Genomic DNA, 27801 nt, shown 5'->3' with positions numbered 1-27801 from the left:
TGGGGGTTGGGGTAGTTTTGTTTTTAGGGGCAGGGTTCGGGGGGTCAGGTAGTTTTGTTTTTATGGCAGGTGGGACAGTCAGTTGATTTTTAGGATGGGTGGGGGTTGGGAAAGGTTATAAGGCTCAGGGGAGTCGGTAGTTTTGTTTTTAGGGGCGGGTGGGGGATTGGGGTAGTTTTGTTTTTGTGGGGGAGGTCAGGGTAGTTTTGGTTTTAGGGGTGGGTGGGTCATGGTAGTTTTGTTTTTAAGGGTGAGTGGGGTGATTCGGGTAGTTTTGTTTTTGGGGGTGGGGGTTCGGGGTAGTTTGTTTTTAGGGCTAGTGGGGGGTTGGTTGTTTATAGGGTGGGGGGTCGGGGAAGGTTTTTTGGGCTCGGGGTGTCGGGGTAGTTCAGTTTTTAGGGGCAGGGTGGGGTAGTTTTTCTTTTAGGGCGGGTGGGGGTCGGTTGTTTTTAGGGCGGGTGGGGGTCGATGAATGTTTTAGGGCTCAGGGTGGGTGGGGGTGTCGGGGTAGTTCAGTTTTTAGGGGCAGAGGTGAGGGGTTCGGGGTAGTTTTGTTTTTAGGGGCAGGTGGGGTGGTTGGGGTAGTTTTGTTTTGGGGTGAGGGTGTCAGGGTAGTTTTGTTTTTAGGGTAGGGAGGGTCGGGGAAGGTTTTAGGCCTCAGGGTGGTTAGGGGTGTTGGGGTAGTTCAGTTTTTAGGGATGGGGGTTGGGATAGTTTTGTTTTTATGGCAGCTGGGGGGTCGGGGTTGTTTTGTTTTTAAGGGTGGAGGGGTCAGAGTAGTTTTGTTTTTAGGGTGGGTGGTGGTTGAGGGTAGTTTAAGTATTAGGGGTGGGATACGTTTGGACCTTAGGGTGGGTGGAGGGGTGGCATGATAGAACAACGCATGAGGTTCCCACACATGCCTTTACTAGGCATGCTTTTACAACGAAAAATCATTGTAAAGGCATGCGTGGAAACAACGCAGTCGTTGTTTCGACCACGTTGTTATGGCATGTGTGGTTACCACATGCGTTGTTCCATCATACATTTGGTTCCTATCCATGTAAAAGAGTGTGCATTAAAGCAACAGTTTTTGCATATCATCTTTCTCGAATATAGAACCAGTGCAGAAGTTTGAGCCCAGGCCTAAAGTGACATTATTTGGGCAAATCCAGCACAGCACAAGCAACTTAAGGTTTGTACCAAAAGGTGCAGCAAAGAAGAGTGTAGAATCTTCAAATAAAAGGCCATAATTCATGAAATGTTTTGCATACAAAGATGATGTTTAGGACTCTAGAGTTAGAGTTAGGGTTTCGAAAGCACAAAATCCATATTTGATTAATTTCTGACTCTAATCAATTATAGAAAATCTCAGAAGAGAAACTCTCGTGGCCACTTGCATGGCGTTTCCAACATCAACACCAGTGGATTTTCAAACTCAATTTATGTATTTAACTATAGTGACAAAAAAGCCTGGTAAGTGTACAAATTGGGCATGAAAGCCTGTGTTGGGCGCAGAAGCCTGTTCGCCTATGGAAAATATTTGCCATGGAGAGGAAAAGAAAGTAAAAAAGTACAATTTGTCAAATCAGATTTCCACCACATTTAATCTTGCACATTTAATGCACTGAGAACAGTCTGAAGGAGTAACTCTTGCTGGACTAAGGCTGTATCTGGAAATCTATGAACTGGATGCAATTTTAATGCATATTGGAAAAAATGCAAACATAGAGGCATGTCATAGGCAAAAACCTACGATCCATAGTTTTCACATTTTCTGTGAACGGGGCCCAAAGCACCTTTAGAAAAAATAAACCGCTTCAAAGATGCGGTTTGTATCACGAACAGTTGTCTCATTCCATCTCTGTCCCACCAGATCTTTCCTTTACCTTAAATATACACAGCCTTTTGAATAAAGCGAAGGCAAGCCCGCTTTAGTCTATGCCTGAAATCCTAATGTTGAATCCAGGCTTAGACAGCAATCCGTTTTTCGTCCCCTGACACCGTTCTCTGATGTTTTTACTGGCAGCTTGATGTCCAGACACAATTGGCATCATTTTCACCATCAGTTGAAAGGCATGTGTCAGAGCGGTAACAGATGTGGCACTGTGGAAGGAGACCGAAAGTGAGCTCTCCATCTCTCAAGCATGTTGCAGTTAGGACTAATCTTCTGATTTCCACTGTGGAGCTCGACATTCAACCCCGACCTTCAGGCTTGTTTATTGAAACTATCACCTTTGTTTCTTCAATCCCCAATCAGGAAGGTGGCAGCAGAGCGCTGCTTAGCGCTTTCATCAACCAGAGCTTAGTATTTTACGAACCAAATGTACGATTGGTCAAATATTTTATAAACAGTTATCGATTGGGTAGTGAATTCGCTTTGTCAACAGATTTTACGACCATGAGACCAGTGATTAATTTGAGCCAGTGGTTGCAAGTTGGGCACATCAGCACTTGTTTTTGGGGACCAGTATTTATGTTTTCCCCCATCAGAATTTCACGCTGGGTAAGAGAGAGAAAAGCCCACAAAGGGGGGGAGGAAGGCGGTAAAACAGCATTATTTTATTTATTTAGATAGTTTTCTATAGCGCTGGCAAGACCCTAGGGTATCAGAGTGCTTTACAACAGTATAGATAATAAACACATACGTTCAAAGAGACATGTATACATGTAGGTTTCACATGGTCAAGAAGATAAGATACCAGCGGTGGTGAGAGATTCTTTTTGAAGTGGAGGTTGGTTGAGGAGGAATTCTTTTAGTTGCTTCTTGACGATCTGATGGGAAGGGTTGGATCTGATGTGGATTGGTATGGAGTTCCAGATTCTAGGGGCGTTGCTTGAGAAGGAGCATGTCCGAGTTTTTTGCTTCTGGGTTTTGGGCAGGATGAGGAGGAAGGTGTTTTGAGCTTCTTAGTGATCTTGCTTGACCTGCTTTCAAGAGTTTATTGGCGAGGTATTCTGGTTTCCCGGTGTGAAGGGCTTTGTGTGTTAGGCAGGCAGTTCTGAACTTGCAGTGGGCTTCAATTGGGAGCCATTTTAGACTCTTCAGGGCAGGGGAGATGTGGTCATATTTTTGAATTCCAGTCACCAGTCTGGCGGCTGCATGAAGGGTGGACCTCATGGGGGCAAGTTGGGATTTGGCCGTGCCAGTAAGGATGGAGATCCCATAGTCTAGAAAAATAAAGGTACACTGTTCCAATACTTAGGACAAAGGGGGCCTAATTTAACAGGAGCAAGAGCCCTCAAGCATCGCATTGGATGACTGGCTTCATCATTGGGACAGCTCCTCGTTAGGCCGGTGCTGCAATGCCTAACGGGCTCCCCAAAGGGGGCTCTTAACCGTATTGCTCTAATAGTAGCGGTGGAATCAAATCTTGCAGAAGGAATACCAAATTTTTAGTAACCGAGCAAAAAAGGAGAGTGTGAAAATATTAAAATTGGTTATCCATCAAGGTATATTAATCATAAATTTTAATCAAAGTTACATGTGCTTTGATTTCTATTTTTAGGGCGACCTTTTTTGACATAGCATAGACACACAAAAAGTAAGTGACTGTCTTTGTATTCCTTCCCCTAGTGGGGCTTATAGATAAAAATATTTTTGGAGAAGTTAAAAATTCTTGATTGGTCCTGATGAAGCGTCGCTGGATCCGGCTGGACCACTAGACGCGAAACATGTAGACCTGACTAGAGGTACCATAAAGTGTTCTATCCTCTTGCGTCATTGTTGGGAGTATGTGAGCATTACAACTCACTTTTAGACTCTCACTTCGTTTTTAATCTTGGTCTCCATCTCACTAACTTTGATTAAAATTTATGATTAATATACCTTGATGGATAACCAATTTTAATATTTTCACACTCTCCATTATTGCTCGGTTACTAAAAATTTGGTATTCCTTCTGCAAGATTTGATTCCACTGCTACTATTAGAGCAATACGGTTAAGAGCCCCCTTTGGGGAGCCCGTTAGGCATTGCAGCACCGGCCTAACGAGGAGCTGTCCCAATGATGAAGCCAGTCATCCAATGCGATGCTTGAGGGCTCTTGCTCCTGTTAAATTAGGCCCCCTTTGTCCTAAGTATTGGAACAGTGTACCTTTATTTTTCTAGGAACTTTGGTTGGGAGACTGTACACTGGACCACTAACCTCCCGGTCCCCCCTTTTTGTTTCTTGATCCCATAGTCTAGTCTGGAGAGCACCAATTCTAGTGTGGCCTGTTTGAGATCATCTTGGGGAATGAAAGATTTGATTTTGTTCAACAGTTTAAGGCTGTGGAAAGCATTGTTGGCATTCTTCTTGATATGGTCCTGCATAGTCAGGTTGGATTCCAGAGTGATTCCCAGTGACTTGACCATATTTGTAGGGGTAAGATTGCTTTTCAGAGCGTCAATGGATTTCAGCCATTCTTGCATCTGGGGGAGCTGGTTCGTTTTCGAAACGAGGAGTATTTCTGTCTTATCCTGGTTGAGTTTTAGATGGTTGTGGGATAGTCAACATTGAGCTTCTTTAAGGGTGTTGTTCAGGCGGTGAATGTCTTCTGCAGAGGATAGTTCAATGTAAAGTTGAGTGTCGTTAGCATAGAGATGGAAGGGGATGTTGGCTCGAGTGAGGATGGTAGTGAGAGGGTCCATGTAGATGTTGAAGAGTGTGGGTGAGAGTACGGATCCTTGGGGGACTCCTTTGGTAATTATTGAGGTGGACGAGGTCATGTTATGTATCTTTACTTGTTGCGTTCGGTTTTGTAGGAAGGAAGAAAACCAGCAGAGGACTGTGCCTTCTATGCCAACTCTCTTTTGGATGGAGTCCAGAAGGAGCTTGTGGTCAACTGTGTCAAAGGCCGCTGTTAGGTCTAGGAGAATCAGAAGATAGCATCAGTTAGTGTCAAGGGAGTTGCAGAGGTCATCTACTATGTTGAGAATGGCTGTTTCTGTGCTACAGCCTTTTCGGAAACCTGACTGTAGAGGGTTAAGAAGGTTGTTGTTATCAATGTGTTGGGTTAGTTGATGGAGAACACATTTCTCAAGAGTTTTGGCAAGGAATGGTAGGTTGGAGACTGGTCTATAGTTATGGAGGATGTTTGGGTCAGCTCCTGATTTCTTTAGAATCAGCGTGATTTGGCCTATTTTGAGGCAGTCAGGTATCACACCGGTTTGTAGGGAGCTGTTGATGATCTTGGTCCAAATAGGGGTGAGGGACTGGTGGAGTTTTTTTGCCAGGGAGGATGGGAGGGGGTCAGCTAGGTGAGAGGTTGTTTTGGAGGTGGACAAAAGTTTGGAGATGTCCGTTGCCAGGAGAGGGTGGAAGGTTACCCAGCTAGCGGGGTTGACAGTTGATTGTGGTTAGGGAGATAGACTTCAGTTGTAAGAGGCGGGCTGTCAGAGGGGGATAGGCAATGAATATTATTGTTTATGATAGGCGGGGGGCTTTGTGTTTGGTGGAGTATCTGGTACCAGGGAAAGCTCAATCTTGGTGATTTTATCGTTGAAGAAGTTAGCGAAATTGACACAACTGTCTTTGGTTGCAGGTGGGGGTTAGGGGGAGGTTTAGTAGTTTGTTGTTTGATGATGTTGAAGAGCTCCTTAGGGCGGTTTTTGGCTCTGTCTAGAGCATTGCAGAAGAAGGTGTTTTTTTCATTGGTTATGTGTTTTTTGTAGTTTCTCCGTTCCCTTCTGAGTTGTTCAGGGTGGATAGTGAAAGGGTCGGATCTCCAGAGTCTTTCGGCTGCTCTTAGTTTTCTTCTTTCTAAATTGAGATCATTGTTAAACCAGGCACTGGATGGTGTGTTTCTCACTCTTTTCAGTTTCATGGGGGCTAATTGGTCAAGAATGCTAGTAACAGTTGAGTTGTACTGGGTGGTTAACTCAGTAGTTGAGAGGTTGGCCGAAGAGGGCGGTAGTAGGGAGATGATTTTTTCTTCAAGGATTGTTAATGGGATTTGGTCAATGTTTCTTTTCCATTTGAGTGTCTTTTGAGAGTGGGTAGTGTGTTGGGGAGTATTGTTATGATGGAATAGAATGATGTGATGGTCTGACCAGTCGACAGGAAGAATATCGTCGATCGTGAGTGAGTCTTTGTGAGCTATAATTGCATCTAGTGTAGCTCCTTTGATGTGGGTTTGGCCCTTGCAGTGCTGGGCAAGGTCTTTGCTGTGTAGAAGGTCATTTAAGGTTTGGATAAGAGCATTATTATCGTCATTCCATTTGAGGCTGAGGTCACCCAAGATGATGAAGTTGGGGCATGAGAGGGAGCAGTGCGTTATTAGGTCAGCTAGGTGATCCCCAAAAGATAGTGTGTTACCTGGGGGGTGATAAAGTAGGTGGAAGGTCACCTTGGAATTGTCACTCATCCTTATGGAGGCGTTGAGATGTTCACATGAGTTGTAGTTGAATGAGTCTTTTATCTCTATTTCTATATTATTTTTGTGAATGATGGCAATGCCTACCCTATGGCGGTTTTTTCTATCTTTGTTGGTAATTGAGAAACCTGGTGGGACAAGGGTATCCATGATCGGTTGAGAGTGTTTAGTCAGCCAAGTTTCTGTGATGAAGGCAATGTCAATGTTGTGATTAAGGATGGCATCAGCTAGATCCACAGCATGTTTGACTGCCGATCTGCAGTTAATGAGCATACAGTTTGTATGCTGATAGACCTTGGGGTCTGGAATGGAAGGGATCCAGGGGGATGTTGACGGGGTGAGCTGGAGGTCTAGGTGAGGTTGGAGGTATGAGATGTCAGCCTAGACCTGTGATGACCTGGATGTTGGATGGGGGGTTCGGTATGGGTAAGTGCGAGTTTTACTGCTTCATTGTGTGCCAATGGAGTGTTAGTTCTTTTTGGCCTTCAGGCGTTGAGGTAGTAGGGCCTGGAGGGCCAGTTAAGACTCTGGGGAGTGGTTATGTCGGGCGGTGGAGTGTGTGCCAGGGTCAGGGGGGTGCAGCAGCGGGTTGAGGCGTCTCGCTATCATGTTGATGCCCTGTATAATTATTGAGTTGGGATTCAAGGTTAGTGAGCCGTTCGTTAATTTTAGAGAGTGGAGTTGGAGGGGGGGTGTGCGCGATGTGGTTCTTATTGTATGGGGTCTGATGCAACTGTTTCTGATGGTTCTCTGGATCTATGGGTGGTATGTGGGAGGAGACAGTAGTAGAGTAGTTGGGATTGGTATCGGGGGTGCGTTAGAAGCGACATAGGAAGTGGGCGGAACATGTTTGTCTCTCCGATTAATTGAGTCTAGTCTGTTTATGGGAGGTAGGAGAGGGGGATTGGGAGAGGGAACTATGCTGGGGGAATCTTGGATAGGTTTGGGGAGAGGGGTGGTTTTGTGTGAGTGGATTGTGGTGGTGTAGGATAGAGAGCCTTTAAGGATGTTGGGATTGATGGTTGTTGGGTATAGGGAGTTGGGGGCTGGGTCAGGGGGAGAGGGGTTTGTGGCGATGAGTGAGTCGCTCAGGTTGTGGAGAATGTCAGTAGGAGAGCTGGGGATGCTGGGGGTAGTGTTGGAGTCGGGGTTGGTCGTGGGGGTAGAGTGTAGTTCTATGGGGTTGGGGATCTAAGGGGGGCTCGTGTGTTGGGGGCGATTGAGGTTGCGAGATGGCTGACTTTAATGTAGGGAATATGGATTCGAAAGCTCAGAGGTTAGTGTCATTGGCTTGAATCATGATGGTTCCGTTTCTGAAAATTGAGATAATGACATTCCCCTGGAACGTGGGCGAGCTGGAGATGGTGAGTTTGCAGCCATATGGAATGTTGGTGGTTTTTGGAGGTGAGGAGGTAGCTGGTAAGGAAAGTGTTCCATCTAGCTGGGCGTTTAGTGAAGAAGATAAGATCTGTCCTTTTTGGGTCTTTATGGGCATGGAAGTAGGTGTCAGCAATAAGCAGCTCCGGGTGTTGCCTGATTAGTTTGTGCTTAAAGTTTTTAAGCGCAGTGGGGGAGAGTTTGTTGGGGGGAGATATGGAGAAAGAGTTGGGCCCGTGGGGTTTTAGGAAGGTGGAAATGGGTGAGATTGCGTGTCCTTCTAGGATCAACATATTGGGCTTTTGTAGTTGGGGGTGGGGGTTATAGGTAGGGCAGGTTGGCATTGGATCCGTTTGCAGTGTCTATCTGAGAGCTATATAGGTGGAATAAGGAGGTGGGGTGAGAGGAGAAAGGAATGAGAGGGACCAGGTTGGAGGATGTCCGAATAGAATGTAAGGAGCTTCAAAAGAGTGAAAGCTTTTTTATTTATTTTTATGAAGCTCAGTCAGAGAATGGTCTTAGTATGGTGTGGATTATAGGGTCAGGGAGGTGGTGGGATTGGGGTAGGATAGTCCTCTGTAGGTTTTTAGTGATTGAGGGGGTAGGGAGGGGGGACGTTGCTCCTGGTTATGTTAGTCCTACCTTGGTGTTGCTGCTAGTTTAGGATTGGATGGTCCTACTATTGTGTTGATTGTCGGTTGGAGATTTATTGAAAGTCCTTCTATAATGTCAGTGCTCACTTTGGGATCAAAATGGTTGCCAGCATGGGATCACAGAGGGGGCCAAAATGGTGGACTCCCGGGGTGAGGGGGTGAGCAGAGAAACGCGTGCAAGTAGGTTTCAGTCGGGGGGGCAGATGCTCAAGGGCCCACCATCCCTCGGGAGGAATCACACAAGGGCATGAGGTCGGGGAGAACTGTTAAGTGAGGGGGGGGTCTGGGGCTGACTTGAGAGGCGAGTTGCATGGCGACACGGACCATCCCGTGTGGGAGGGCATCCTCTGGCAATGGTGAGCGGAGGAAGGTGCGCTCCCAGCAAGTAACTTGGGGTCCGCGAGTGGCGGGCCGGGGGAGGACCAGAACTGAACTGTCCTCCGGCCCCTCTGTCGTGAGCCCAGGGGAGGAGGATGCCCCTAGGGGGAGGGCAGCCCCAAGTGAAAAGAGCGCAGAGAAGGGCACACTTCCCCAAGGCAGCCAGGAAGGGCCCCGAAGAGCAAGGTGCGTGGCGGGCGAAGGGTGAGGCCGGAAAGAGTGCCTCTCCAAGCCGCCTTGGCGTCTGTCCACATTCCGATCAAAGGGGGAGGGGAGGGCGGGGAATTATAAGGTGAAAGCAAGGATGAAAAGGAGTCTGAAAGAGTGAGGGAGTACAGAGTGGTGGAACTGAGTCTTGTATTCGGCACCCCGACCTTCGATAGCACCGGCCGCAGGCTTCTGAACAAAACTTTGGGGAAAAGCATTTATTATATTACAAATTAAACATTGCATGAGACTCAGATTTACTATTCTTTCGCTCCATTGCTTTCACGGCACAAAGCATGCAAGCAACAGAATCAATGAACTTTTGAATATAACATTTTCTTCTACTGAAAATTTGTTGGAAACGCATGGCAAAATTGCTGTGCGTTTCTTTGTACAGAACCTGTCTTAATGTGCAAAGATGGCGCAAAGGAGCAGACAATAATGTATAGACATTCCTAGAATGTCATAAAAATCCAGATGTACTAATGTAACACAAGATGGCTTGGTGTGAAACTCTAGTGCCAAATGAAAGCATGTAATTTCTTCAAAATTACACATGTTACGACACTTATCCGTGGATAGGTGCCATGCTTATCGTCACATACAGATTTCTTTTCTTGTTTGCACGCTAGCCACCAGTGACATTATCAGCATTAAACTTGTTGTTAATACAGTGCTGCACAGTTTTTCAACACAGGGCTACGGATTCTCATGTCTTGCGACCTACATTTTAGCAAAACTAAACTTTAGTATTTTTCTGCTAAAAAATGCAAATCAACAACTGAATGGTGTGTCTAGGAAAATGCTTGTTTTTGCATGATCATCGTCAAATTTCTTTGGACAGATGGTGCTAGTTTTTTTACTCATTGCACTGGGATTCCCTAAAACATGTCAACATTGTCTATACTCTTAATTGATATATCAAATGTATTATCCTTTATTAATTGTTTCAGCTACACGCTTTACAATAATATAAAAACAGTACACATAAAACAATAAGAAAACTTAATTTACATATAACAGCTAATGATTAAATAAAAAGACAAACAGCAGTAAAGCAACTCCTCATAGGCAGTTCACTGATCCTAGAACCACCTTGCACATATGTGTGCAAATATAGTACCACCATCTATGATATAAAAGAATGAGCCCCCATCTAAGCCAAGAACTTTGTGAAGGGAAAAGTGCTTGTGCATACAGCAATTGATAGTAACAAGACATTAGAAAAGCATCTACTACTACAGGGCTTACCCTCACTAAGCGGTAGGTGTGATAGGAATTACAGAGAGGGAGTATTTAGGCATAAGACGGTTTTGCCACAACGAGGCATTGAATATGGCTACTGAGATCCACCCCATCCATACGGGAGGGAGTAGATAGTTCCATCTCATGTAAGCATCAGGGCTGGCCATTACAAGATCTTATAATTCAATCAACCCCAGCTTAGCTGGTAACTCCCTCAAAGAGGGCCACTCAGCCCATATATATGAGGTGACCAGATTATGTGCACTGATGCTACCCAGTCTTACTCAAAGTGCTAGTGCAGTTTTGGTACAGTTAGCCCCACTAGATTTAGGTAGGGGGTAGAGCCACTGACTCTGAGCCGCATCGGATTTCCTACAAAACAGGGTAAAGTGGGCAACATTGCATGCCTCCCCAGACCTACAGTCACAGTACTCCAGTCCAGCCGCTAGCCTGCGGGTGCGGACCAAATAGCCTCTTAGTGGCAGCACACCCAACCTATATTTTATACATAGAGTGCGCTTCAGTTCAGGATACAACAGATCCAAATAGTCTGGAAGGGCAGGGTCATAGGTGTTGTTAAAAGAATAGCTCACAATAGATTTGGGCCTAAGTTCCTGGCAGACCCTTATCTTATTGAATTCTCGATACTGGTCTTTTACCTGGCCCACAGTCTCCGGTCCGATTCTACCAGCATCTGCCCACAGAGCCTCTAGATGGAGGTTTCCTAGAATCCTTTTAACGTGAGCCCCCCCACAATCGCCCCCCACATCCACCACTCTCTGTGACCTCTTCAAGGGTTTCCAAGTACACTGCTGCCTTGGGATTGCACACTAACCTTACCCAATATAACACTGGCCTTAAGGCTGCTTGTTCTGATATTGGCACCAGGCTAAGCTCTGCGAAGAGGGCCTTCTGTTGGGTTCCTGGCCCTAATCCACATAAAGTTCTCAAGAAATTATTCTCGGCAACTTGCAGCACACTAGCGTTTACATATCCCCATAGAGTGCTACAGCCACTGCCTTTTAAGCATATATTTTCAGGATGGTACTAATACTTCTGGCTCTAGCCTAACACTTAAACTTCAGTATTGCCCCTGCTGCTTGCTTTAGGACAATAGCTGCCTTCTGCACATGACTGTCTCAATTTAAACTATTGGAAAACTGCATGCTCATATAATCAAAGTGCTTAATGGCATTAATTGGTACATCATTAATTGCTAATTTTCGCTTGAGGTTAGGAGGCGGCCGCAAGGTCATACTCATGGTCTTACTACAGTTAATAATCAGTGATTTTCCCTTGCATTATTTTGCAAAGCGACTGAGTAGTCTATGGGCTGCATTTTCTATGCGTGCCATGAACACCACGTCGTCTGCGAACAATAATATTGGGACCTTCCTACCGGCTACAACAGGAACATCCAACTGTTCTTCTAGGAGGTAATGAACCACGTCATTCAGGAGGAGGCTGAAAAAGTAGAGGTGCCAGAACACAGCCTTGCCGCATGCCCTTTTGTACCTGGAGAGGGTCTGTGCACTCCCGGCCCATCCCATAGATCACTCTGGCGTGTTATCCGAGTGCAATGTCGCTATGGCTTTCACTAAGGAAGCGTCCACCCGTAGTTCCAGCAATGACCGCCAAAGTTTGCCTCTGTCCACTGAGTCGAAGGCAACCTTTAGGTCTATAAAGACCAAGTATAAAGAAGACCTCCTGATTACTTTGAATTTGTATGCAATCATATAGAGGTGGAAAATAGCTAGATTGCACTTCTGTCATGACATCCTGGGTTTCCACCCACCCCTGCAGTTGGTTGAGCAAGGCTTTCCCTAAAACCTTCCCAGCCACATCGAGAAGGGAGCTCGGCCGATAGTTAGCAGGACAGCCTTGATCGCCCTTCTTGTTAATCGGCACAATAATGGCAGAGCGCCAGGACTTGGGTATTACATTCCCCCCAAGAGCTGCATTAAACACCTTAGTGAGGAGTATAGCCCAGTAGCAGGGTGCCTTGCAATAGAGGCCAATGGACACCAGATCAGGGGCAGAAGCCTTATGTTTCTTCATAGCTCCCAGTGCTCTGATTACTTCCGGTAATAATATTTCTATTGAATTGGGACAGGTGGGCAGGACATCTTGCATCAACTTGGGATCCAAGGGACCAGCCGGATCAGTACTGTATAAAGTACTATAATGGTGAACCCAAACATCTGGGCCTATACAAGTTTCTACAGCATTCACCGTCCCCTTCCCCACTCTTGCTACCAATTCCCAGAATTTCTTGGAATTATTCTTGACTTCAGCCTCCTTAGTTCTGCCCATAGTGCATTTTGGTACAGTAGTTTCTTAACAGCCAGCAGGCACTTATAGCCTTTTCTACACCCTCTGAATTTCTCTTCACTGGCACAGCTATCATGGCACCATGTTAGGGCATGCAAAACATCTCTCTTTGCCCTCGCACACTCCTCATTGGACCAGCCTTTCCCCCCAGACCACCCCCCTCTATGCCTACTAGCTTGATCGCTCCAGGCTTGGTCCATGGAGCCCTCAACTCCCCTATCATAGTGTCATATGTAGGATCTATCACTGGTCAGAGCATCTATAATAGATTGTCCATAATTAACCACTATATGATCAAGTTGCAGGAGTTCTCGCAAGTACTTCTAGTCATCCCACCTTATTCTCCTTCTGCACTTGGATAGGGCAATCTCGTCCTCATAGTACCCTTCCTGTCGTGTTTTCTATCCCCAAGGCACTCATCCTCATACTGAGGATAAGTGGATTGTGGTCACTCTCCATCCTATTGATCACAGCCATATTAAAGATGGTCTTTCATGCTTCAACATTAACAATTACATAATCAATGACCGAAGAGCATCTTCCATTGTCGAAGGTTGCTTTAGCAGCACCATCCGACTTGGTAAGCCCATTGGCAAAGCGAAGATTATTATTTAGCAACAGATCATTAAACGCCTCAGCCTTTTTTGAAGAATAAAAACAGCATATAGATGACTCAGGGATTCCTAAATTGCGATCTTCTGTCACAATTCCACTATTGTTAATAGCGTTGCAGGATGGTGTGTTGAAATCTCTGCAAATCAGCATCAGATTCTTGCCTCTTTTGTTCCCCCTCACTAGTTTGTCATCTATTGCAGCCTGTCTAACACTTCCAATATATGTGGAACAATCTTTCCAGAACCCCTGAACCTCTGGCGACCACCCTAGCAGGATGTATACATACAGGATGTCTACCACCCCCTTCAAGTCCCCCCCGAACCTGAGTCTCACATGCTGAATATTAGCTGAAAGCGACAAGGCTAGCAAATCTACTTGCTCTATTTTGCAGTTTAGCTTACACAAAATCCATATTGAAAGGCCACCAGATGGCCGACCCTTCCTGGAACGGGCGGCCAGTGTATCAACCCCCAAGAACCCATTTGCACAAATTTCACCAAGAGCCCAGGTTTCTTGGAAGCAGCTAATATCACGTGAGCTAACAAATTCCAATCAATCCTTATCTTCTGGTTTTCTAGCAAGACCTGCTATGTTCAATGACAGAATTTGTATACAACTCCCTTTCAAGTTATTATATGGGGGGTGTACGACCAATATGTGCAGAGGCAGTGACAAAATAGCAAGGGAATTCCTTCTCTACTCAGTCAAATCTCACTCTAGGAGGGGCACCTGAGTCACCGGCCAGTACAGCTGCTGGCCATGACCAATCCTTGCAATCATTCCCAGTTTTCTTCTTGCCAAGATTGGGGATCCTAATTTGCCTGCTATTGTTATGAGTGGTAATGGTCAGCGTATCACCCACTCTGTTGTTGTCAGCTGCAGCCCCCCTCATTTTACCTCATACTGCAGATCCATATCCATGCAGGCTACCGGTACTCAACGTGTCCTTAGTACTCCTACAATACTCATCCAAGCCAATTTCCTCTTGGTTGATATCAGGACACGGCAACACATCTACCCCCATTGTATGGAAGCAATCTCTGTGGCTAAGGATAAGTCTCGCTGTACCGGGAAGGGCAATTTGAACTAAAGCAGAGGGACAGGAGACGGCAGGGCTACCTAGGGAGGTAGCAGGATGGGCACCCCTTCTGCCGCGGTCAAACCTCTGTTGCTTGCTCCCCAGCTTCACCAGTTTCATATCGCTGGAAGAAAGAACTCTCAACTCTGGGTCAGCGTAAAAGAGGGCTAGCAATCTTGATCTGTTCAGGGGTTGGTTTGACCGGACATCAGGGGAGAGATCAACAAATCCAGGCAGTGTCCACTATGCCTCTTTCCGGGCAAAGTGCCAACAGGAGCTCAGTGCTGTCATAATACAGATCACAAGCTTCTTGGCTGTCTCTGAGTCTGGTTGCAGGTGGCACAGTAAATGGTAGGGCATCAGGATTCAGGCTAGAAGGCACCTCCAGTTTGTTTGGGATACGTGCATCTTCTTGTTTGGTTCGGGCTACCATCTTCACCTTGGTGCAGGGTGAAGGGCTACAAGCCTTCGGTGCTCTTCTTGAGCCCTTCCTTGCAGCCATTCCCTTTCTAGAGCCATCTTTTCTTTTTTTCCTGGGCATCTTTGCCCTTAAGGGATGTTCTGGGCAGTCTGCCTCTTCCATTTGACCTGCCCCTCTTCGTCTGTCCTCGCAATAGGGGGCTTAAATGATTCCGGAAGCCCCTACTTCGACCCCACTGCTTCCGTCCTGCCATGCAACATTATCCAGCAGTGGGATGGTTGGATTACTAACATCTGTATTCTCTGCATTTGGAAAAACCTTATTGTTTGTGATTGGGATTACTCCTCTGTTTGCATGGCTCTTAGAGTTGGAGAACAGACATTTTAAGGAATAGAGTGGAAATGAAGGGTGTAGCCCCCCTCTCTTTTTTTTGCAGACTTACCCTTTTTCTTAGTACCCATAGGCAGCTCTTTGCCTACTTTACCTGGGCCAGACCCTGCGGGCCCCGGGTTCTTGCTTCAGGTTCCACAGTGTTGGCCAGTGGCTGCTTAGATCTAGTAATAACTGTGACATTTTCGGGGCGACTAGCCTGGTGCTCCTCTGTGGACCGAGTGACCCTTACTACTGTGCTAGCCCTATCACCCACTCCGCAGCTATAGTCGCCATCATCACAGGGGTTGACCGTAATCGTATCATTTTGTATTAGTCTCTCAGTACGTGCAGTGTTCGTTTTAATTATTGGAGATTTGGTATGGCTGTGGGCGTCTCACCAGAGGGTTGGGGGGATATATCACGATTCCTTTCATCTGTCCTTCCTCCCGGAACTAGGGCCTGTAGTATCATGGTTAATAATGTCTCAATGTGGTCGGTTTCCCGAAGGAATTTCTCCAATAAAGCAAGAATCGATGCTAGAACATTATTTAGTGCAGTCATAGTCTCAGAAATTACGAAACCTTGTGGGGACTCTAGAGATATAGGGTTGGCTCCTAGTACTGGCAAAGGGAATAGTCTGAAGTATGGAGTGATCCAAGCATAGCCCCCCCACTTGAGGTAGTTCTCTTATTAACGGAATTGGTACAGAGCATAGCCTCCATTAAGGCCTCAGAGCCAACAACTGATGTTAATAAAGCATCAAATCTTTCTTGCACTTACCTTTATTCCTGGTAACTATTGGGCTACACAGTACATCAGGGAGTGTGTAATCGAGAAACGTGAGAGAACTTTCATTGAGATAGTCACTTTTTCCCTTTTGCTTTTCATCTCCCAGAGGCCTGCCATCTTCCAGATGGTCACTTTGTGCCACTAGGTCTCTATTGGAGCAGCTGTGGATCAGAACCTTGTGTTCCTTCCTTCTCTGAGACAGAGCCACAGGCTCACTCCCCCCCATCGAGCTGCTCATCGCACTTTGTTTATTCTTTGGTGTGGCTAAAAACTTCTTGCAGGTTTGTTCATATGTAGGCACTGGCATTGAACGTCCAGATAGAACAGTTTCTACCTCTGGAGCCTGTCTTTGCAGTTTTAGAACTACAAATTTTGACCTGCCCAAAAAAAAGACTTTTGACAGGCCTAACCCCTCCTTTTAAATATTGAGTCACCCTTGAGCAGGACTTAAATGCCCATAAGGTAAAGTGCATGGTATTTAAGAGCAAGAGAGAGAAATATTTAATGTTAAACGTGTCCTTGCAGTGACAAGGCCCTGAAGCTGTTTTTACTGTAGCACAGTTAGCTGTCCAATCAGAAAACATTGCGATACCATATTCAATTTAATAATGTTATCTCCATCTTTGGAACCAGCTACAGAGTTCATTCTTGCTAATTTTAAAATATATATTACAAGCCCAATATAATGGTAAAGTTGGATTTGTATTAAATATTTTAAACAAAAGGTACTTATAAAAAGTTGCCTTTTACCTGCATAAAGCCTTTGGAAGCACATCTCAATACGCTTTCAACTGTCACCATGGAGCAGAATAGCCCATTCAAGAGGTGTGAACTTGCTCCCAGAGCTGAGACTTGGGCTTTGGGAGTGGGGAATTGTGTTATGTTCCTGTGATTGGATGACCAGCTTGGCAGTACCCAAGAACTTAATTAACTTCAAGGTCCTTACCCTGGGGAGATGTAGCTAATACCTGGGCCTGCCCCCTCCTTTGTTCATCTAAACTGTCAGGCATCAGAGAGAAGCTGGGGGTAGCACTTTTGGTGCTATTTTTATTTAAAAGTGATCCCCTTATTGGATTTTCGTTGTTTTGGTGTCATTTTTTTCATTAAAAACTGGAGTTGTATTTTTATTGTATTGTTTTTTTGACTTTTTAACTGTTTAAAGTTCTGAACCTTTATTGGCCAAGAATAGTGGCCTTATTACTATTAGGTGGGGGTTGGCTACCATCCACCCCAACTAAGAATCCACTTTTCAAAAAGTGTCTTATCAGGGATTTTTTTTTTATTTCCAATAAGTGCTCCATGGACTTTATTACACTAAGTGCCCCTCGGGCACAATAGGCATTTGCACTTGACGCTTGTGCCATCGGGGCAATCTGGTATTAAGCCACAGATGTTTGTGCAACCCCTTCAGCAATATGGATTGTACTGGCACATATTTAGCACAGGCTTGATCATGAGGTGGCATTTCCTCATTTGCATGAAGTCATGCCAGTATGGAAATGAGGAAACACTTTGCCTCTTGTGCATAACATATTACAGACTTGATGGAGAGAGGCAAAGGAGCTGTCGAACGATGTGCTGAGAGTGCAACACTTTGTGGTGCTCCTTGGAAGAGAAAAAGGGGTCTAAGGCTCCCCTGCATTTAGGTGCATTGGACCTGCCTGCAGGGGATCTCGGCTTCCCTTTCAAATGTATGTCAAGTTGTTGCCTTCATAGTGAAAGGTGGACTAGTGGCTTCAAACAGCCAGAGTCTGTCTTTCACTAATGCATTTCCCCTGGGGAAAACACAATATTTCTGCTGCCTTGAGGGCAGCACATTTATTGTAATAGGGTGCACTTTTTCGGTCTGCACCGGGTGCTCCCACCTAGTGCACCACAGCACTGATAGGGACATTACACTATATATATAATGCAGGTCCAGGAAGTAACAGGCACACTTGCATGTGATATATTTATTATTACTATAGTGAACATAGTTTAAAAGTGTTTTAAATAGTCTTATTTCGTACCTTAAATGATGACCGATTGAAATTAGGACGCCTGGCCTTTCTTTGGAATCACAACAATAACTGCAGTGCTAAATATATCCTGCTTGTTGTCACCGATATCCATAGTTTTTCCTATGACTGGTTCTTCAGAAGTTTATATTACCACTTCCGTGTTTTCTGGTATGCATTTTCAGTTCACTCTTCTAAATTCCAAAAATATGTCTTCTTGCAGCATCCTCAGATTCAGAAGGAATCCCAGTACATCAAGTATTTGTGCTGTGACGACCCCTGGACGCTGCACCTGTGGGTAACAGGTATACGGATTGCAAAGGTGAGAGAGAGTGTTCCCTTTTATGCTTATTCCAGCCTAGTTCATTCCATCTTGAGGGATCAGTGCCACACTCTAAAGCTGCAGTAACGGCATTTGGATGAATCTCAGCTTTATCGATAGACCAAAGGCTTTAAGAATATGCTTGAAATATGCACTTCTTTGAGCACAAGCATTATGTTCCTGGAGGCACCACCTGCCACATAAGATGTGGGAATGGTTGTCTTTGTTCTATTTGTCTAAAAACCAAACATATCAAGCAACTTATTTGGCATTTTAGAACCTCATTATTAGTTTTCCTGTATTTTAGTGTTGTATTATTGCTCAGGGAACTACCACAGGGTATAGTAGACCCCGGGTGGTGTTACCACGCAAAGACGCATTGGCGAGATCAAAATCATCATAACTTGAGGTCTCAGAGTCGGTGCATCCAATATCCATTTTCCTCTGCATCCAATATCCATTTTCCTCCACCCCCTCTGACTTATTTTCTCAGAGCAAATTCCTCCAGGTTTTTCCATACAAAATTTGCATGTACAAATCAACTCAGGATGCTTTTAATATTCACTACTTTTCCCAGTTTGGGGGCAAAGCATGTTTGCTCAAGGATAGGGATGTCTATGAGTGTCAATGGGTGTTCCAGAGTGGAAAGGGGCTCCACAATTTCACACAATGTAACCATTCTGTATTTTATACTGCTTATCTATTTTCAAGTGCTACACTCCTCTCTTGGGCTTTATACCATTCAACCTTTTTATGTAACAGAGCAACAATGAAGGGAGGGCCAGATTTAGTAAGTTTTTGAGTTGCCCTTGCATCAAGGAAGGTGACACAAGGCAATGCAAGGGCTTAAGTGAGATATACTAAGCCACGCAAACCTACCTTGCATGGCTCCACGTGGCTTTGTAAACCCAGAGTGATGTAGAGTAGCGCAAATTGCTACCTTACCAGTACTTAATTTGTGCTTGTTGTTTCCAGTGAAGAGAACAGGCACTTATTTTTGAGGGCCGGCACTTATTTTTCTGCCTCAAGCATTTACTACGAGCAAAAGACACATATGGGAAAGACGGAGGAAGAGAAAAACGAAAAAACGTCACAAAGGGGAAAAGCAGAAAGCTGCATGAGTGAGCTGAAAGGGCAGGGAGTGGCTGTAAATAGATTAAAGAGGCCCGAGATGGCTTCAGGATTACACTGCCTCAGTATTCAGTGCTCACACATTTAATTTCAGCAGCCGCATGTTTAAGAGGAGGGCTTTGGGCACCAGCACATTTTTATGTACAAATTAAGCACTGTGCCTTATATTAGTTTTCGTTGGGAAGGCATTCCATGGGTGTAGCATGGGTGTTCTCATGCAACCACCCATGGATTTTGTCACAATCACAGATTTACTAAGGGTAGTAAACCTGGGATTGCTTCAAAATAGTTTGCACACATAGAAAGTGGAAAATACTTCAAAGGATTGTTTTTGTACAAGAAAGTGTACCTTCCTGCACAAAAACAATCCTACCCGTAATGCATGCACCCTTGCACAATGGCAGAAGGGTGCCTGCGTAGATGGAGATAGCAAGAATGCATCATATTTTAGGAGATATGGCACATTCCTGTTTAATCCGTGTAACAAAACATAGTGCAGCAAGTTGTCTTGCTGACATTTTGGTAAATCAGGTCTGGAGTGGCAAAACTAATATACAAAATACATTTGACATATTCTACCCTGGTACTTTCCTCTACCTCTCACCTGTCCCAAAGTCCCAAAGTCTTTCTTACTCCACCTTCTAAGAAGCTACTCTTATAATCAAAATCAAAAGACCGCGGCGGCCATTCAGACATTTCCTCTGGGCCGGCGGGCGCTCTCCAAAAGAGCGCCCGCCGGCCCAGAGGAAATGCCCCTGCAACGAGGACGCCGGCTCAGAATTGAGCCGGCGTAGTTGCAGGGGTGCGACGGGTGCAGTTGCACCCGTCGCGTATTTCAGTGTCTGCTTAGCAGACACTGAAATACTTTGCGGGGCCCTCTTACGGGGGCCCCTGCAGTGCCCATGCCATAGGCATGGGCACTGCAGGGGCCCCCAGGGGCCCCGCGGCACACCCTACCGCCATCCTGTTCCTGGCGGGAGACCCGCCAGGAACAGGATGGCGGTAGGGGGTGTCAGAATCCCCATGGCTGCGGAGCGCGCTCCGCAGCCATGGAGGATTCACAAGGGCAGTGGTAAACCGGCGGGAGACCGCCGGTTTACCCTTTCTGGCCGCGGCTGAACTGCTGCGGTCAGAATGCCCTCAGGAGCACCGCCAGCCTGTTGGCGGTGCTCCCGTGGTCGGTGACCCTGGCGGTCACCGGCCGCCAGGGTCAGAATGACCCCCCTAGTGATTTACATTGACCGGAAATTTGTAAAAACATCCCTAAAAATGTCACAGCCAAACATTGGTCATTAAGATTGCAATGAGATTATAAATCATGTATGGATGCATGCTACCAGCAACTCATACCAATACAATTTACAAATATACATAGTATCTGGTGTGCCAATGATATGACAAAAATGTGAAACAATGTGTAGCAACTAGTTGCTAAAATACTACTCAATGAGTTCTAGTGCTTATAAGACAGAGAATATGTCAGTGATTTCAAATCTGTTAAATGACTTTCCAGTAAAGTACTGATGATTTGTCCACTATGTGTTCCCAGTAGTAGTAACAATTTGCCTTATACCGTTTTAAATAGATGTAAGTTTGTTATGGCTGTAATATTGTGTACTACTATTAAACCACTTCATGCAAACCAAATAACCTCAGAAGGATGAATTGCTGATATGTTCCTGTCAGCTTTAAAATTCGTGTTCCTTCAATTTTGCACTAGCATATCCAGATTGCATCAGGATCACTAGAGTTGGTGCCAATTTGTACCAGCATTTGTGCATTTCTCCAACGACTACAAAGGGCATTTGTATCAAATGACCAGTGCAGAATCAACATTTTATGCTGGTCATTTGGTTCACAAGTTGAACCAATTACTAGTTCAGAATTGCATCAGCACTTGCGACTCACTCTACCATGTTGCAACAAGAGATATGGTTGTTGTTCTTTTCATTTCCACCTATTCATCCTTCCATTTCTTATGTTTTGCTATGCAGTTTGTACAGCGAGTTTACTCTCAACCAGAAGGGTATCCCAGCACTGAGCAGGTGTGAGTCTAGCCACGCTTATGACCTAGGGGGACTACTCAAAAAGCCACATCTTCAGCTGCGTGTGGAATTCAAGAAGCAATGAAGAGGCTGTTCTGTGTACCGACCCTTCTGATAATTATCCTTTTGAGATCCCAGTTCTCCAGCGTGACCTCTAGTTCTGCCTGTTCAGACTCCCTAGACTGGGTTTACCTTCTTGCTTCCTTAAGGCTTTATCATTATATTGGGGGTCATATTAAATGGCCAGCATCTCCTTCCGTGCCAGGAGATAGTTTGACTTCCTCATCATCAGACTCCTGTGAATGTGCCATACTTCAGTCTGAGACGCCTATGTGCACTGATACCCTAAAGTGCTCCCAGGCCTGAGACCACTACACAATGGTTAGAATCACTTTATAAAATTCCAAATAAAATAAATTGTGCAATGTATGTACTCTGCAAATGTTTGTCCAATGTTGCAACAATATAATCCAAGAAATATTACTCTTTTGAGCTGTTTGCAGGAATTAAGATAAACATTGTGTGTTTTGATGGTTGTTAGAAATTGGGTCTTTGGTTGGCAGTCAGGTTACCCCCTGTCCAAGCAAGGACCCTCACTCTAGTCAGGGTAAAAGAGAATCACCCTCAGCTAACCCCTGCCTACTCCCTTGGTAGCTTGGCACGAACAGTAGGCTTAACGTCAGAGTGCTAGATGTCAAGTATTTATACCAACACACACAGTAACTTAATTAAAACACTACAAAATGGCACAACACCGATTTAGAACAATAGAGAATATTTATCTAAACAAAACAAGACCAAAATGACAAAAATCCACAATACACAAGCAAATGTACCTTGGGCACGTCCAAAATAACTGCACAGGCGAGTGTGCGTCAAATATCACTCACGAGTGAGACCTTGCATCGTTTCTCCTTCAGTCAGGTCGGCATGCGTCATTTCTTCTCTCCGCAGGAGAGCAATGCGTTGATCCGGTCAGCACTCTTGGGTCTGGGCAGGCCTTGCGTTGTTTTTACACACCCAGCGGTGTTTGTGTCAGAAATACTGTCACACAATAATTCGAAATCCACGCAGCGCGGGTTGCGATATCACCAACCTCCATTAGTGATGCGTTTTTTCCCCAGCTCCGGGCGTCAATCTTCAGATAGCGTTGCAGGCGAGTGTCGATTTTCTGACTCTTGGGCTGCCAGCTTCTCCGTTCAGGGTCCCAGGAACTGGATGGTCACCACTTGGCAGAGTAGGAGTATCTCCAGAGACTCCAGGTGCTGGCAGAGAGAAGTCTTTGCTGTCCCTGAGACTTCAAACAACAGGAGGCAAGCTCTAAATCAAGTCCTTGGAGAGTTCTTCACAAGAAGGAAGGCAACACAAAGTCCAGTATTTGTCCTCTAGCACAGGCAGAAGCAGCAACTGTAGGATAGCTCCACAAAGCACAGTCACAGACAGGGCAGCTCTTCTTCCTCAGCTCTTCAGCTCTTCTCCAGGCAGAGGTTCCTCTTGGTTTCTAGAAGTGTTCTAAAGTCTGTGGTTTTGGGTGTCCTTCTTATACCCATTTTCTCCTTTGAAGTAGGCCTACTTCAAAGCAAAGTCTCTCTTGATTGTGAAATCCGGCCTTACCCAGGCCAGGCCCCAGACACTCACCGGCGGGTTGGAGACTGCATTGTGTGCGGGCAGGTGTGAGTGACCACTCCTCCCCTTTCTCCTAGCACAGATGCCTCATCAGGAAATGCAGACTACACCCCAGCTCCCTTTGTGTCACTGTCTAGTGAGAGGTGCAACCAGCCCAACTGTCAAACTGACCCAGACAGGGAATCCACAAACAGTCAGAGTCACAGAAATGGTATAAGCAAGAAAATTCTCACTTTCTAAAAGTGGCATTTTCAAACACACAATCTTAAAATCAACTTTACTAAAAGATGTATTTTAAAATTGTGAGCTCGGAGACCCCAAACTCCACATGTCTATCCATTCCCAAAGGGAATCTACACTTTAATCATATTTAAAGGTAGCCCCCATGTTAACCTATGAGAGGGACAGGCATTGCAACAGTGAAAAACGAATTTAGCAGTATTTCACTGTCAGAGCATATAAAACACATTACTATATGTCCTACCTTAACCATACACTGCACCCTGCCCTTAAGAATACCTAGGGCCTACCTTAGGGGTCTCTTACATGTAAGAAAAGGGAAGGTTTAGGCCTGGCAAGTGGATACACTTGCTAAGTCGAATTTACAGTAAAAACTGCACACACAGACACAGCATTGGCAGGTCTGAGACATGATTACAGAGCTACTTATGTGGGTGGCACAACAAGTGCTGCAGGCCCTCTAGTAGCATTTGATTTACAGGCCCTGTGCACCTCTAGTGCACTGTACTAGGGCCTACTAGTAAATCAAATATGGCAATCATGGATAAGCCAATTACATACACATTTTGTAAAGGAGCACTTACACTTTAGCACTGGTTAGCAGTGGTAAAGTGCCCAGAGTAACAAAAGCAGCAAAACATCAGACATCAACAACCTGGGAAACAGAGGCAAAAAGTTAAGGGAGACAACGCCAAGGATGAAAAGTCTAACAATCGTCTACGTAAAAAAAAACGGAATGAAAAGACTACTAAGGATTTTACTAGTCCTTCCTCTCTCTCTCCCATTGCACTGTGCTACGTCTAACTGTGTATTTTATGTTCATCTATGAGGGCCCAGTTGCATGTATCAAAAGCACATATCCCTCTGCATTCTGCTCATTGTATTTATTCATAGGAAAAATCTTCAGTCCTCGTTTAGCCCCCCCTTTTGTGCTTTTGGGAGTATCGGGGGACATCAATGTGCCTCGCAGGAAGTTATTGTTCTGTTCTCTGGCTCTGGTGGTGGCTAAGAGCGACCTGGCACGAGTGTGGGAGGTGAGAGAGGTCCCCACCAGGGGACAGTTGATTGCAGGAATGGACCCTTGCATGGCGGCAGAACAGGTGGTCTACGCTTCCAGGGGTGGCCCTAAGAAATGTGAGAAAATGTGGGGGTCAATGGAGAGAGTTCTATTGACTAGAGCATAGGAGCTCTCAGCTGACCCAGGACTGAGTGTTGAGTGTGGACCACCTGTCAGTGTTTGGAGTACCTGGAGGTTGGTAGCCTTGCCAATTATTGGCTCCTGCCCGCCTTCTGTACTTACATCCCTGTACGATGGCCCGAAAGAGACTGTCCGATTATTGTTGCAGACGTAATATAGATATCTTCTATTTGTATGTTCTTGCATAAAATGTTAATAAAAATATTCCAAAAATAAAACCCTCACTTCAGTGAAGAAGGGAGTACTCCTTTCGCCATGTTTGAGCAGGTGAGAGGATTGCAGAACTGCCTCTTTCTAAGCACTTAAATATTGACACAGGATATTTTTTCTGTATCTGTTCAAGTAATGGTCAGTGCTTCTAGGGAACATCCCTCCAAGGAAGTTGCCATATAAATATCTCAACAAATACCTGGCATTTAATAGAGTTATTTCAAAATGTGAATCGAGTTTAAGCCTACATTAGAAGTGGCGAGATCTAAGGTGTGATATTTTCCAGGGATCGTTATTTATCAAGTACAAAAAATAGCACGTATTACAAATTTTACACCAAAAGTGGCAATCATCCTGATTTTGGTACTCAATAATTGAAAGCCTTTTTTCGCATGTTATATTCCAGCAGATTTTATATGCTAAAATTTAACAGGGTTTGCATCTCTATCACCCCAAATAATCATCGGGTGTGATAAAATTTGCGTAACTTGTGATTATGCTCATTGCACAAACAGGGGCTTGCGCAAGGGTCAGAACTCGTAACGAGGGCCAGTTGTTCAGCAATTAACACCCCCCTTAACTAATGCAGTTTGGCAATATTGTAGTGTATCTTGTCTTTATGCCTCATGGTAAAATCTTTCTTTTCTTTATGTGCAGTATGGAAAGGCGTTGTATGATAATTATAAACAAGCTGTACAGAGGGCCACCTTGGCCACGCGATGGGCGAACCTGAGCAACGTGGACCCAGTGAACACTGCCGCAGGTAACTAAACCTCACACCAGAAAGTTCCTGTGATGTAGGGTGACTTGTTTGTCCTACATTTGGAAATTCAGGCACTCTCTACTTAATAGGATATTAATACAAAGCGAGTGACATTTAGAGAGTACAGCAAAATGAATGTGTTCATATTGATTTGATTTTCAATCTTTGACTCATAAGAAACTGACCAAATTGAATGTCTCAGAAGTGGCACTGATACCTAAATAGGGATAAAGAACCCCCGGTCATTTGTAATAAAGATATTGCAAGCCCTAGGAGAGTTCTGTGACAGTACAGAGGCAGAAGGTTTCAGATCGAGGGCCCCTTACACAAATAAAAGTGGTACATTAACACACATAGACGTGCTCCTATGCAAGCGCGGCTCCTCCATATGGGCGGAGGAGCGTTGCCCTCCCGCCAGCAGCAACTGCTGCAAATCCTTTTTACATGGAAAGAATAATAAACTCTGTTTATTATCATTTCCATGTAAAAGGGGTGAGGCTTTGGGGGTGACGAGCTGAGGGGATTGCAACCCCCTCAGAGCGCATGTGTGTTTGGCCGGCCGCCTCGGGCCGGCCAAACACACATGCGCTCAGGGCTCTCTCCAGCCCAGCAACACAGTTGAGAGCCTGCACAGGCTCCCAGTCTGCCTGGGCGTGCCCTGGCTGGGCGCTCCCAGCCAATACTGACGCTGCTCTGAGCAGCGTCAGGATTGGAGGAGGGCAGGCTTGGAGCCTGTGCCTGCAGCAGCGAAGGGAGAGGAGCGTGGCGCCAGAGCAAAGCAGGTAAGTGCTTTTTTTTTAATTATTTTTTTCCCGTGCCCTCCACGCCCCCGCACCCCTTGCCCCGCCCAGCCCCAGCCACTCGAGCTGCTCCTACGCACTGGTGTAAATGTGTGTCTTTTGGAAACTCACAAACACTCCCAGTAGTAGTACACTTTGAAAGCTGCACTTGTTACAGCTTTCTTGGCACACTACTGTGAATGTCATGTAACATCTACTCTTCTACCAACTCAAAGGTGTATGCAAGGGAAAATCCACATTGGAGAAAGGTAGCCTGCTCTGCAAATGCACTTTTTTCCCTTTTGCTTTTGTCTCCACAGGGCATGGGTATTCACAAAATGTTTCCCAGGGGCCAAAATGTTCGGTCTGTGATATGACTGAGGGCCCCATTAATGCCAGCAGTCAGAGACTTGGGGTAGTGGCGCAGGGGGAAGAAGGGGGTTTGTCAGTAAAGTGGGTGTAGGGGAAACAAAGCATAAACATTTATTGGTTGAACTGCACAATGTGAAACCAGAAAACCTAGGAGTAATCCCAGCTTCTTCACTTAACTAAATTGTGTGATTCTAGTCAATTGTTTGATTTCTATTTCCCTCCTTTATCTTCATGATCACATATAAGAGGGCCTTTAAATACACAACTTCAGGATGTGCGCCTTACAAAACCTTGTCCTGTGTTTGGTTTAATAAACCATAACGGTGTTAATGTAAAATAGGAACCCAGGCCATCCAGAGTGCAAATAACAACTGGCTTGCGTCTTAGTTCACTAGTCACGTCGTTGAGGGGGGTGGGGTGGGGTGAATGTTCCTAAATTCATTTTTGAAACTATCAGTTTTAAGAAAAAATACTCCTCAATGCACATATATAATCCAATATACTAAGAGAAAACGGTTCAGCTTGTTAATGAAAGAAACATTTTGAATTCTGAAGTGACTTTTGCTACAAGATGTCTTTAAAATGAATGTTTTCCATTCTTTTACTTCGTTAACCTTTAAATAAATGATTTCCTGTTTATTTAACATCTTTTTATGCTAGTGCTGAGTCGCATAATAGCAGCCTAGTGCTGCAGTTCACCAGGGGGCCGCATGTAAAGGTCAGGAGGGTCGCTTGCGGCCCCTGGGCCATACTTTGAGTATCACTGCCATAGGGAAATAATTTTTGTCCATGGACAGTCCCCTTCCCCTCCAACTAATTTAAGTTTGGGGATTTCTTTCCAGTTTTGGAAAGCAAGTTACTCCAGCAATTACATGCAGTAAATCTCTGACCATGACCAGGGTTGGCAGGGGTTAGAAAGGCGTTTCTGAATTCCAGCACACTCACAAGCAGGGCCGGCTTAATTGCTGTGTGACGAGTACGGCTGCACTGGGCGCCAACCTGGAAAGGGACCACAGGAAGGGCCCTCTGTTTAGCAATCACTTACTAGCTAAAAGCACCTGCTGCAGAGTTCCTTATGTGTTCAGCTTTCAGGCAGCAATAAAAATGTTAGGATAACTCTTGTGATTAATCTGTGCTATATTCAGCACACTACCCACCTCTTCCATAGGATTTATTAATGCACAACTGTATGTAGACATGCGTTACACCTGGCATCCGTGGTGTGGTGCACTAGAGGTGCCTAGGGCCTGTAAATCAAATGCTACTAGTGGGCCTGCAGCACTGATTGTGCCACCCAAATGAGTAGCCCTGTAAAC

At 45.2% G+C, this 27801-nt stretch overlaps 1 protein-coding gene across 2 annotated transcripts in view; it reads left to right on the top strand.

The window, feature by feature from the left end:
• Positions 1-27801, top strand: part of APBB1IP (amyloid beta precursor protein binding family B member 1 interacting protein) — an 895472-nt gene that overhangs the window by 800452 nt on the left and 67219 nt on the right. For both annotated transcript variants that reach the window (XM_069211356.1, XM_069211357.1), the window contains 2 exons: positions 18023-18121; positions 25229-25334. In XM_069211356.1, coding sequence (XP_069067457.1) covers positions 18023-18121; positions 25229-25334 — 205 coding nt within the window. The remainder of the gene's footprint in view (positions 1-18022; positions 18122-25228; positions 25335-27801) is intronic.

The sequence above is a fragment of the Pleurodeles waltl genome, chromosome 10 (genome assembly GCF_031143425.1).
Source record: "Pleurodeles waltl isolate 20211129_DDA chromosome 10, aPleWal1.hap1.20221129, whole genome shotgun sequence".
In the NCBI taxonomy this organism is placed as follows: Eukaryota; Metazoa; Chordata; class Amphibia; order Caudata; family Salamandridae; genus Pleurodeles; species Pleurodeles waltl.
The sequence above is the reverse complement of the archived record's forward strand: the minus strand, read 5'-3'. Positions and strand labels throughout refer to the sequence as shown.